We start from the raw sequence: 12,020 nt of genomic DNA, 5'->3' as shown, positions 1-12,020 counted from the left end.
AGGAATACAAAAAAGTGATGGATGGAATGCTTGAACTAATCTCAGCCACTGGTAATTACTCTGGGCAGCATTCTAGTCCATCATTTTCTTGCTCCACCATGCCTCCTCAGATTAGATACAGCCATACGCAAATCATCCTTGGAACAGGACCAAGACTGATTTGCATAATGCAAGTCTTTGTCATCAATAGCACAGTGGACAAATGGGGTGGTCTGGAATGTGGTCTGAGTGACTGCCAGTGTCACTGTCATTAAAACATTCCTTCAATGACCATGTTTTTCTGCAGTAACTGCTCTTCCCAGGCAATCAGTAGTATCTAGGCCAGCACAAATTACATGTCTCGTCGATCATGATTTGTTTGAGCCAGGGGGACCTTAAAGTCTTCCAGGGCGTCAGCAAGATCTCAGTGGTCATGTTTCTGAGGGCATGCGTATAGCAACATAACAAACAGTCTACATTGACTGATCTGAATGGCAGGCTAGCCCAGGAGAACATCTATTTTCCAAATGCCTCAATCGTCTGGTATTCCCTACTTGGGGGGGGGGTCACAAGGAATGAATGAGAGTTCAATTTCCTGGTTGTATTCTGAAGCACCAGGCTCTCCACGATAGAGGAGACAGGAGGAAAACAAGACTAGACAGGAAAAGGCAGAGGATTTATGAAATAAAAAGGCTGAGAGACAGACAAAAGAAAAAACAAAAAATACAGCAGAAGAGTTCAAGTGGGAGAACACTGCTCTTCAAGGCACTGATCTTGGCAAGACTGAATACGAGAGAGAGAAGAGATAGGAAGTATGTCAGAAATGAAAAAAAAAAGAAGTACGTAGTAAAAAAAACATATTAGCCCAACTGAAATAATACGAATCAATAGCCCTGTGAGCTACATGTCAGCCTGTAAAGGCAGTCTGTGATCACTATAGATCAATAATGATGTCTACATGTGAAAGGGCCATTAACTGAAAGGCAAACCCATATAACAAGGAAATCCCTCAAAACCCTTCAGCACTGTTCACTGCCACTGGACAGAATTCCAATACCGAATCAGTAGGAAGCTGGAAGTTTATGCAGTAAATTATGAGAATTAAATTCACACACATACACACACACAGGTCATGTCCAAATTCTAATTAGAGTTAAATACCAGTTCTTACCCAGATCATCTTCATTTTGCTCTATAACAAAATAAAACAAAAAACAGCAAGTTATTATTAGTCTTCTACTGATTTTTGTTTCTCTTTAGTTAATAACAAAGCACATATCTATGCTTGAACTAGTTATTACTAACACATTTAAAGCCCTCCCAGCAGGCACCCTAACACAGGCATGCTTTTAGTGCCGAATACATGAACTGAATTATGCATGACCATCGCCATCCAGGGTCCTCTTGAGCTAATCAATTCAAATTTGGGCTGTATCCGGCTGTGGGTTTGTAACTGTGCTGTCCCTTCTTCTCCTAAGGCGGCCTGCAATGCACAGAAAGGGATATTGGGATTGGTGAACCATCCTACTGGCAGTGCAGCATCTTTAAATAGTTGGTGGCATCAACTAACATCAGCAGTATATGAAATGTAGAAGTTTGCAAGGGCCAGTAAATGCATGCACAGGGAAGTATTCATCCTCTCGTCACCTTCCCTCTTTGCAATTCAGAATTTCGAAATGAATATAGAGCCACTTTCTGGGATTCAAACAAAAAGACCATTTAGAGTTCATGCACTACCATCTTAGGGGCATCTAAGTGTCATTTCTGGGCTCTTCGTCTTCTAGTGTCACTTTTTTAAATTCATGCTGTATAATTTTTTTTAACTTAAATCTCACATTTTAAATAATACACTCTCACCATTTTGGAGTTCATACTGTGTCACATTTTGGCATCCATACCCTATCAATTGCTGAAGTTCACATTGTGTGACTTTTTTTTGGAATTCCTAATGTCATATTTTGCAGATCACTTGTCTTCACATTTTAGAGATCATTGAAGGCTGATTTTTTTGCAATTCTAACAATGTCATTTTCTGAAAACATTGTGCACTTTTGGAATTCATGGAATCACTTATTTGTAGTCTTCACAGTGTCATTCATAAGATTTCAGTGTCACTTTCTAAATACTGAGGTTTGTTTTGGGGAGCTCACAAGATATCAGATTTTAGTTGTGTTAAATTTCTCCGGTTTATAGTTATTGCATGGGTTATTTTTGACTCTTTCAGAGTTTGAAGAGAGATACTTCGGGTTTTATATACAGTTACTTTTTGGACTTTAATGTCAGTTTTTAGAGATCATACCATTTTGCGTTTAAGCCCTTCTGTTGTGCTACATTTAGGAATTCTTCAGTCGACACTTTAGAGTTTAGTGTTGACTTTTTCAATTTGGTGGTTTCAATTGTTAGAGTAAACGCAGTGTCACTTTGTTTATTTGTTTGTATTTTTGGAATTTATATAATGTCACGGTTTGTCTCTTTTTGTACTCCAGTGTTACTTTTTTGGATTTACTACAGGGCCAATTTCTCTACATTCCTGTCAACAGCACATCTGAAGTTACACAATGTCAAAATGTGGAGATTAAAAAGTTTACATTTCATAAGGTTACAACACTACATTGCTTCTCCTCTGCTCTTACTTAGAGTGCAGTGAAGGTGTCTGGGTGTGCTCTTGCCCTCTTCCAAGATGCATGGTCGCCGCTTGCACCTGCTCGTGCCCCGAGCGTCCTCTTGGGACACAAGCGTGACAGAGTGGCGTGCAGCAGGCCAACAAGCAGAGGGCATGAAGCCTGACACTACAGAGAAGAAGGTGGCACTCAGTCTGGCTTGCAACCAATGCAACAGTGTCAGTGGCACTTTTTAGAGCAAGAGGGTGTAAGAAAGTGGGTTTCTGTTACAGTAACCCCCCCCCCTTTTTTGCCTAATAGCTGATGCACTTTTCCTTGTTGTGCCCTGGGCTCCTGCCAATCAGGTGCCCAGGGTCTGTGTTCCTTCCCTAAAAACTGCCTAACAGCCAAAACCCAAATTGGCAAACCCTGGCCACATGTCAGCCCCTGGTAAATGGTACCCTAGGTACCCAGGGCCTTGTGACCAGGGAAGGCCTTTAAGGGCTGCAGCACTCATTGTGCCACCCCTAGAGGCCCTGTACCCTAACACACACACACTGCTCTTGCAGGCTGAGTGTCTGGATACAAGACAAAACAGAGAGTCGACATGGCACACATCCCTGTGTGCCATGCCCACAACCTACACTGCCCTGGCATACATCAGCCACCCCTCTAGCTGGGTGCCCTATGCCAGTGGTGTGGGCACAGAGGCAGGAGCCCTGTGCCCCTACAGTACCCAGGTCCATTCCTGGGTCCTGTAAGTGCAGTGCTGCCATCTAAGAGTATATGGTGCTGGAAGCTTGTCAAACACGAACTCCACAGCACCATAATGGCAGCACTGAAGACTGAGAAGTTTGGTATCAAACGGCTTAGCCCATTAAATCCACACTGATGCCAGTGTGGGATTTAATGTACCAAGCACCACAGAGGGCATCTTAGAGTGGCCCCCTGAAACCTAAACCTACAATCCACATCTGTTCTGAGGCTGCCTAGGCTGCCACACAGCAGACATGTTGCTGGACCCCTGGGTAGGAGAGCCCCTGCTCTTCTGGGTCTGCAACAATGCACATCCTGGGCGAGGTGCTAAATCTCCTCCCCCAGGATGGGCAGGGGGAAGCTTCAAAGGCATGCCGCCTCTGTGAGCTTCCCCAGGCCACTGTAACCCCACCACTCTGGCGGGAAGCTTGGCCGGAAACCCCAAATAAGGACAGGGGATGTGCCAGCCTGCCAACCCCACCCCTCAGGTGGGGGAGGCGAGGTGAAGCACATCTCCGGGCTCTCGCCATCTTGAAGATGGGAAGCCCTGCCCAATCAGGACTAGGCTCCTGCCCCCCTCCCACAGGAGAGAGGCAGGATAGGAGGTGTACCCACCCCAGGACAGGGACCCATTGGCCCCTGCCCTTCACCTACCTGTAACGCCCCTAAATCTAGTATTTAGGGGCACCCTGAACCTTCCTTCCTCAGATTCCAGATTCCAAACTACAAAGAAGAGCAAGAAGAAAGAAGACCTGCCCTGCAGCTGCTAAGAAGAGGAAGACACCAACTGCTTTGGCCCCAGCCCTACCGGCCTGTCGACCCTCGAACCTTCTCCTGCTCCAACCCGGCATCTCTTGTGGCCAGCAACCTCACAAACCCCGGAGGACCTGGCTACCTTTTGGCTCTAAGCCCCTGGGACTCCCATGAGTAGAGGCTCTACTCAAAACCTATCTCTAATCCCTGGCAGCAGCCCAGAACCGCGAACCCAGCACACTCTGCACCAGCCAAGCTTGGCCAGTGCCGGAGTGAACAAAGACCACGAGGACGACCCCACGGCGACTGTGACCCCGAGTCCGGCACCCAAGGACCTCCCTCGACACTCCTGAAGAAGCCTGCAGCCGCAGAACAAGGTGCCCCCCCAACCGCGATCAACAGAGGGTAAGATGTCCCGACACCAAAAGGCACCCCAGCACGCGGCGCCCCGCGGCCCCCTGTGCCCAATCCCAGGGTACCTACCTATCCTCCAACTACCCAACTTACCTCTCGAAGTGGTGGTGGCACCTGAAGAATCCTCGTCCCCGAGCTTGCAGTCTTTTTCTAAACCGGAAATTTCCCTTTGAAACCAATTGAGCGCCCGAAGGCTCAAAAGCACCCTGCACCCAGCTGCCCGAGTGGCCCTGGCAGTGCAACCTCTACACCTACCTACTTCCCCACTTGCCCTGAGTAAGTGACCAGGAGCCCAGCTCCCACAGCCGTGTGGCTTGCTAGTCAGAAGCCACCAACCAAGGCCCCCCTATCCCTCATAGGATAACATTGGGCTTAACTCTCTCTGCACCCGGACGCCCTAGAGTCGCTGAGGGTGAACCAACTATACCTACCTGACCCTGGGGGACCCCTGAGTCTATGCCCAGAACCTCAACTCTGCCAGTCGAGTACTTACCTTTAAACCGATAACTCTATTTTCTTCATAGGGTAACATTGACTGACTTTTTCCTGAAATTTCTTCTGTGGACTTTTCAAATCTTAAAATATTCACCAAAAATCAGCCGAGTATCGAAAACGAAAATACTCACCTGGTCTCAGGTGAGCTCCCAGTGCTGGATCTTGGTGCCCAGCACTGACTCTGAAAAATACTTACAACTGTACTTACCAGTAACCCAATTTTCTCCCATAGGTAATCATTGACTGTTTTTCTGTGAAATTTCTTCTAAGTGTCAATTTCTGCAATCTTTAAATATTCTTTAAAAATCGTATAATATCTGAAAACGTAATTACTTACCTGTTCTGGATAAAGGTCCCAGTACTGAGTCTAGGCACCCAGTACTGGATTACAAAAGTAACGAGAACATACTGTACCTGCAACTTGAATTTTCTTCCATAGGGAATCATTGACTGTTTTCTTTGAAATATTTTCTAAGTGTCAACTTTTAAAATAGCTAAATATTGTTTAAAAATCATCACAGTAATTAAGTCGACTTTCATCACTTGATTCTAAGTACTGACCCAGGTCTGAATCTAGGATCCAGTCCTGGAATTCCAAAAGTAATCCTAAAAGTAATCTGTGGCAAATGACATGAAACTTCCATTGAACTCAATGCATTATTGTGTTTAAAATAGTGTTGCCTATTGCAACCAATTGTAACTGTTTACAAAAGTCAATTGCATATTGCAAAAGTATTTATATAAAGCATCTCATTCTGAGAAAGTATATTTTAATTCCAATTGTTGGTTCTAAAATAAAACAAGCATATATTTTTTATATAGAAACCATTGGCCTAGAGTTCAGTTATTGAGTGTGTGAGACCATTTGCTGACTGAGTGTGTACAACAAATACTTTACACTGTCCTCTGATACTGCCTTACTGCTCGACCAAGCTACCACTTTAGAGAGTAAGGTTATTTCTAACTTTAGCCTCTGCCAAGCCTCTGGTGACTGTGGACTCTGTACACCCTGTACCTATTTGGGAACAGTATATACAGAGCCACTTTCTCACATAGGGAGACAGCAAGCAAGGTGACTGAGCATTTGGCACAAGGAAGTTCGAGCAAGAATTGGGTTGTGGAGACCTCTTATCCAGTAGACTTGTGTGACTTTTGCTTTATCTACCCTTATGACTGCTGCAACAATTTTAAGCCTAAATTCTTCAGTTCAATTTCACCAACCTCAGCCCAAAGCCTTGAAAACTTTGTAATAATGAGCAAGAATGTCAAATTGTTGAAAACGCCATGTATCTTTCATGTTTTTATTAATTTATATTTAAGAACAATTAACTCGATTTATTTTGTTGCATGTTGCACTTTCAGCGTGGAGACATTTAAACTTTGGAATTGACAAACTGGAGGAATATGTTTGGGTTTTACTAGACTTGCAAGAGTTTGAAGGTCTCTCAATATAGAGCTTCAAATCATTTGAAATTCCTCTAGGATTGTACTGTTCTTGTCGTCTATCCTTTACTTATAGAGCATCAACTTGTTGATCTGAATGGACATTTTGTAGTGGACTACATAGCTGTAAGAGGCTTCGTAAATGGGTGAGGGGAAACCAAATTGGATAGCTATTCATTCCTGTCGATTTGTTTGCTAGAAGCTCAAATTTTGTGCCACCCATTTGAAGATGAACGTGATCGTTGTTCCACATATGCCCACTGTGATAGTCCTCTTTCTAGAAAGAGTAACTGTGTATCTGATCTTTCAGTCTGATATCCCAATGGCTATGTATCAGATATTGTAAGAAATGTTTCAACGGCTTAAAAACTATGATATGGCAAACAATTTTCCTTCAATCAGTATAGAAAAGCCAAAATGCTGGTAGGAGAGGATGTTCACAGAAAGCACAGTACTTTAAATATAATCCACAGTGGAAAATGGGGATTGAACACGGAAGGAAAGGCCAAGCTGGAAGACTATGTTTCAGTTTAGAATGCATGTTCTGTTGATTTGTATAGTGCACTGATCACCCAAGAGGGCATCCAGGCGCTTGGGCAAGGTGTGTAGGTGTGCGGTCCCAAGGTGCCTATATGAAGAGCCAGGTTTTCAGCTTCTTGCATAACTCAATGAGCGAGGAAGAGGCTCTGGGGTGTCGAGGGAGGCTGTTCCATGGCTTGGGTGCGATGTAGGAGAATGAGTGACACCAGTTTAGCTTTGGAAATGGGGGCTTGTGTGCGGGAGACGCAGAGCGTAGGTGTCTGATGGGTTGCTAAACGTTAATGCAGCTGTTCAGGTATTCTGGCCCTGTGTTGTGTAGGGCTTTGTATGTGTGTGTGAGAAGTTTGAATTGGCTGCGCTTGTGAATAGAGAGCCAGTGAAGCTTCTGGAGGAGCAGTGTGATGTGGGTGTGGCGTGGGAGGTCGAGTATGAATCTTGTGGCTTCATTCTGGAAGATCTGGCATCTAATTTATTAATTTAAAAAGCAAAAAAACAAGCATTTAGGAGGCTGAGAAAAAAGGATTGATGCCCTTACTTAAGAATTTAGGGAACCTGATCTCCAATATCGCCAGGAAACAAAAAGTGAAAAAAAAACACACACAATGAGAACTGGCATTAATTAATTAATTAATTTTGCAAACAATTAATGAAGGGGGCTGATGCAGCATTTGAAAATGAGTGCATTCAGGAAGGAAAATTGAGCTCCTTGAGTGCATGATCCCTGAAGCATGTTGGGTTATTTGTTTTTAAGGCTTAGGACCCCGTTCATTCAGATGCATTTGAGAAGAACATTTCCTGTGAATTGCTTCTGGATTCCGTTAATGAGGAAAGCATTATCGCCTGAATTCAACCATCTAAGCAGGCCTTGGTTGCATATATCGGTTTATGGGTTCTGCTAAATTATGTACGTTCCACCCTATTTTGACCAATTATGCCCTTTAGTAGATGGTAACAAATGGTTAAGTCCCATTGTCTTAAATGGAATCCAAGGTTAGACAATGTTTTTAGGAACAGAGAAGAAGATAATCTTGTGTTATCAACTTTTTGCCTTAATGAACATGCCCACTAAAATCTTAACAAAGCTTGTGCTTACTTGGCTGGCAGAAGAATCAGACACAAAGCAATAATTTCCAATTGAACAAGTACGAATTCAGCAGGAGAGCGCCACTAAGAACCACTGTGCTTTGCAGTGGGAGGCTGTTATGAGATCTATGTAATCCTCGAAAATACCTTCACTGTGAAGTGGATTTCCAGGAAGCTTTTAATTGAGTTAATAGAGTGCGCCTCTGGAGCAAATCGAGACAAAAGGGCATTTCAAAGGGCCTGCTGTTTATTATTCAGCTATTTCCTACGGAAGATTGGGCCCAAGTGGATTTGTCCTATACTGAAAAATCTCATAAAAGGTATACATTTGAAATGGATTCACACAAAGCGGCTTTAACTTACCTAACTTTTTTTCCGTCTTTTAATTGCCTACCTGGCTAATGATCAGCAAAGCAGGAGAAAGCAGAGTCCCCCGGTTTGCTTTCCAAATTAAATCTATGCTAAGGAGGAAATAGGAGATTGGATTTTGGATGCCAGGCACCTAGGACCATGGCCATAAAAATGATCAGTTGTCCAAAGGTGAGAAGTGGAGGATGTGGCAAGTCTTTTGTGGCTGCACTGGGAGCAGTTAGGAAAAGTGGAAATGGCCTCCTTTTTCACCACCCCTGCTTCACCCCCACCTCCCAATTAAGATGAGACAGCGGAAGCAGCATGAGCAAAATAGATGCCAAATCATAGCTAAAGAGCCTTGCAGGTTGGCCTTAAACTAGTTAAGAAAGAACCACCAGAGGTTAAGATATTGGAGAGGACCATTCCTTGCGACTGCCCACTCTCCAAAACAACACTCATCAATAATCCTGTAATGGGATCTGCACGACTGGAGAAGTAAACTGATGAACAACTGCCCGTGTTGCACGGGTTCTGGTATACTGTCAGACCCCAAAGCAAGGGAAGCATGGCATTTTGGGGATGCGGAAGGCATATGGCAATTGCTGTTGTGAGGTCTGAACTTAAAAGCTCGAGTTGATCACTTGGCTTAAGGTGCAAAGGATATCTGAGCCAAGCCAACAAGATCGAGACACTGTGACAAGAGAGTCGAGGGTGGCTTAGGTATTAGTACATTGAGCTGGAGATCTTACAAGTTTTGAACCCCAGCAGTACGTGGGAAACCGGTTGAAAGACTGTATCTCTCTGACCAAAGCCCGGACAAAATTGAAACAGTATCAAACAGGATCAATTCTAACAATATGATTCTCTAAGCAATACAAACATTGTGCTCGGCTCTTGAAACTAAAATCACCGAGTTGGGGAAGGATGTTATATTCTTCCGACAAGATCTACGCAATGTAGTGAACACGGTTACTGCATCAGAAGGACATGTTTCTGAGCTAGAAGACACAATGAGGTAACTTAAGGCTTTGGAGTGCCACCTTACAGTGACCTCTGACCTTAACATTACGAGTAAAAGATGTGGAGTGAAGGTCACACAGAAATAGCCTGCGCTTTCTGGGTTTTCCATTGCAAGCAGAAGGAGTTCAGTCCGAAATATGTCTGAAAGTCTAGTTTAACTCATGGATGTCGAAGGGTAAGCTATCCTGTTGAATCTGAAGTGTGCCCCTTGCGCCTAGGCACAGTGCTCCCCACGAGTGGACCCCTCACTCACTTATTGCTAGAGTTCTTAATTATGAAGACAGAGATAAGATCCTGAAAGCAACCCGAGATCCAGACAAACTAAAATTCTACTCCACTGGATTTGTGATCTTCCCAGACTACACCAGAGCGGTCGGGCAGCTGAGGAAGTCCATTGATGGTGTTAAACAAAAGCTATAAGTGATGACTATCAAGTATATGCTCCTATTATCCTCACTCTCAAAATAATCCACAATTCAAATAACTGAGTTTTGATACACCTGAGAGTGCATGGGACTGGATAGTACAAAATCAGGAACTACAAGGTCACCAGAACACTTACGCGAGGCAGTTGACAGGAACAGGGGGAGAGGGTGCAATGCCTAGACCCCATAAAAGATGTGTAAGACAACACTACAGGTACAATAACCCCCAGCAGTTAACCCCTTGCATGCCCGCCCCTTTCCCCGCCCAGTGCCGCGCCTTCCATTAGCGGGCGGAGTTCATGACGAGCTGGACTCGTCATGGGCACAGCGCCACCGCAGCCCATGACGAGTCCAGCTCGTCATGGGCACTGAAGGGGTTAAAGACATAACACCATAATAATAGCGATAATAACCACCTGCAAGAACACATGGTACCTGGACAGGCATTTCTGTTGATCTACACCAGTGGAACGTGTTGTGGACTCTTTTGCTGCCAGTACAGCTAACTCGGCCATTATATTTATGGTAACACTGGCTGTGACAATGTTACATGCTTGTTTCATTAAAGTTAACTTTGACCAGATTTTGGGCCTTACACTATCAGATAGTGTACCCATTAATCAAATATCACACACGTACTTTAGCCCTCTTGATTTGGGAGAAAAATGTGTTTGCTGTTGTCTCGTTTTATGGTCAAGAATTTGATACGAACTAAGGAAAATGCTTCTTACCAGTATGCATCTGTTCTTGGCATGTAGAGCTGCAGAGTTGTACACTATGCATAGATCGCCATCTGGTGTTGGGCTCGGATGCTTGCACATTGTTGTCTTGAAAGAGTCTTTTGTAGTCACGAGATAGGTGACTGATCCCTTGGATGATAGTGCGCATGGGCATCGACTCCATCCTCAGATTGTTTTACGCCATAATGGGAAATGATGGAGTCAGTAAAAAGTAAGAGATGTCCCTGTGAATGTATCTAATTAAGATAAGACTGGAACAGATACAGGTTCCGGGGAGGCGGGTGGGCGTGTACAACTCTGCAGCTCTACATGCCAAGAACAGATGCATACTGGTAAGTAGCATTTTCCGTTCGAGGCATATGAGCTGCAGATTGTACACTATGCATAGACTGTACAGCAGTTTCTCCCCTAGTGGGGGTCACCTGTATCCGTTGCAGTAGTTTGAAAGTGTTTTAAGAACAGCCTGGCCTACAGAAGCTTGTTGCTTAGTCTGCACGTCAACACAATATTGTTTGGTGAAGGTGTGTGGTGTAGACCATATTGCTGCTTTGCAGATGTTATCTAAGGGAATGTTCCCTAAGAATGGCATGGAAGCTCCTAGTTTGCTTGTTGAATGCGCTTTAGGGGGATTTGTCAATGTGCGTTTAGCCTTTTGATAGCATATTTGAATGCATTTTACTATCCATCTCACGATCCCAGCTTTGGAGATGGGGTTACCTTTATGAGGTGGGGAGAAGGCTACAAACAGTTGTTTTGTCTTTCTAAAGGGTTTAGTCCTGTCAATGTAATAAAGTAGGGCTCTTATGACGTCTAGTGTGTGAAGATCTCTCCCTGCCACAGAGTCTGGGTTTTGGAAAAACACCAGTAACTCAAATGACTGGTTAAGATGAAAAGCGGAGATTACTTTGGGAAGGAATTTCGGATTTGTTCTGAGTACCACTTTATTACGATGTATTTGTAAGAATGGTTCTTGTATGGTTAAAGCCTGGATCTCACTTACCCTTCTGAGAGAGGTAATTGCGACAAGGAAAGTTACTTTCCATGTGAGGAACTGAAGTTCACATTTATGTAAAGGTTCAAATGAGGGACCCATGAGCCTGGTAAGAACAATGTTTAAATTCCACACCAGAGAGGGTGGCAGTCTGGGAGGAATTATTCTTTTAAGGCCCTCCATAAAGGCTTTAATTGTAGGTACTCTAAATAGTGACAAATTGTGTCTGTTTTGTAAATAAGCAGCAAGTGCTGCTAGATGTAATCGTATGGATGAATATGCTAGATTACATCTTTGTAAGTGTAGCAAATAGCAAATGATGTCTTGGATTGAAGCATCCAGCGGATCAATCTTATTGTTATTGCAGTAGATGACAAATCTTTTCCATTTTGCTGCATAGCAAGCTCTAGTAGTAGGGCGTTTGGCATCT

General features: G+C 43.9%; 1 protein-coding gene across 1 annotated transcript in view; it reads right to left on the bottom strand.

The window, feature by feature from the left end:
* LOC146811714 (butyrophilin subfamily 1 member A1-like) overlaps positions 1-12,020 on the bottom strand; it is a 226,686-nt gene that overhangs the window by 22,933 nt on the left and 191,733 nt on the right. Inside the window, exon 8 of the mRNA XM_085618710.1 lies at positions 1,151-1,171. Coding sequence (XP_085474836.1) covers positions 1,151-1,171 — 21 coding nt within the window. The remainder of the gene's footprint in view (positions 1-1,150; positions 1,172-12,020) is intronic.

This window comes from Triturus cristatus, chromosome 7, assembly GCF_964204655.1.
Source record: "Triturus cristatus chromosome 7, aTriCri1.1, whole genome shotgun sequence".
Lineage (NCBI taxonomy): Eukaryota > Metazoa > Chordata > Amphibia > Caudata > Salamandridae > Triturus > Triturus cristatus.
The sequence above is the reverse complement of the archived record's forward strand: the minus strand, read 5'-3'. Positions and strand labels throughout refer to the sequence as shown.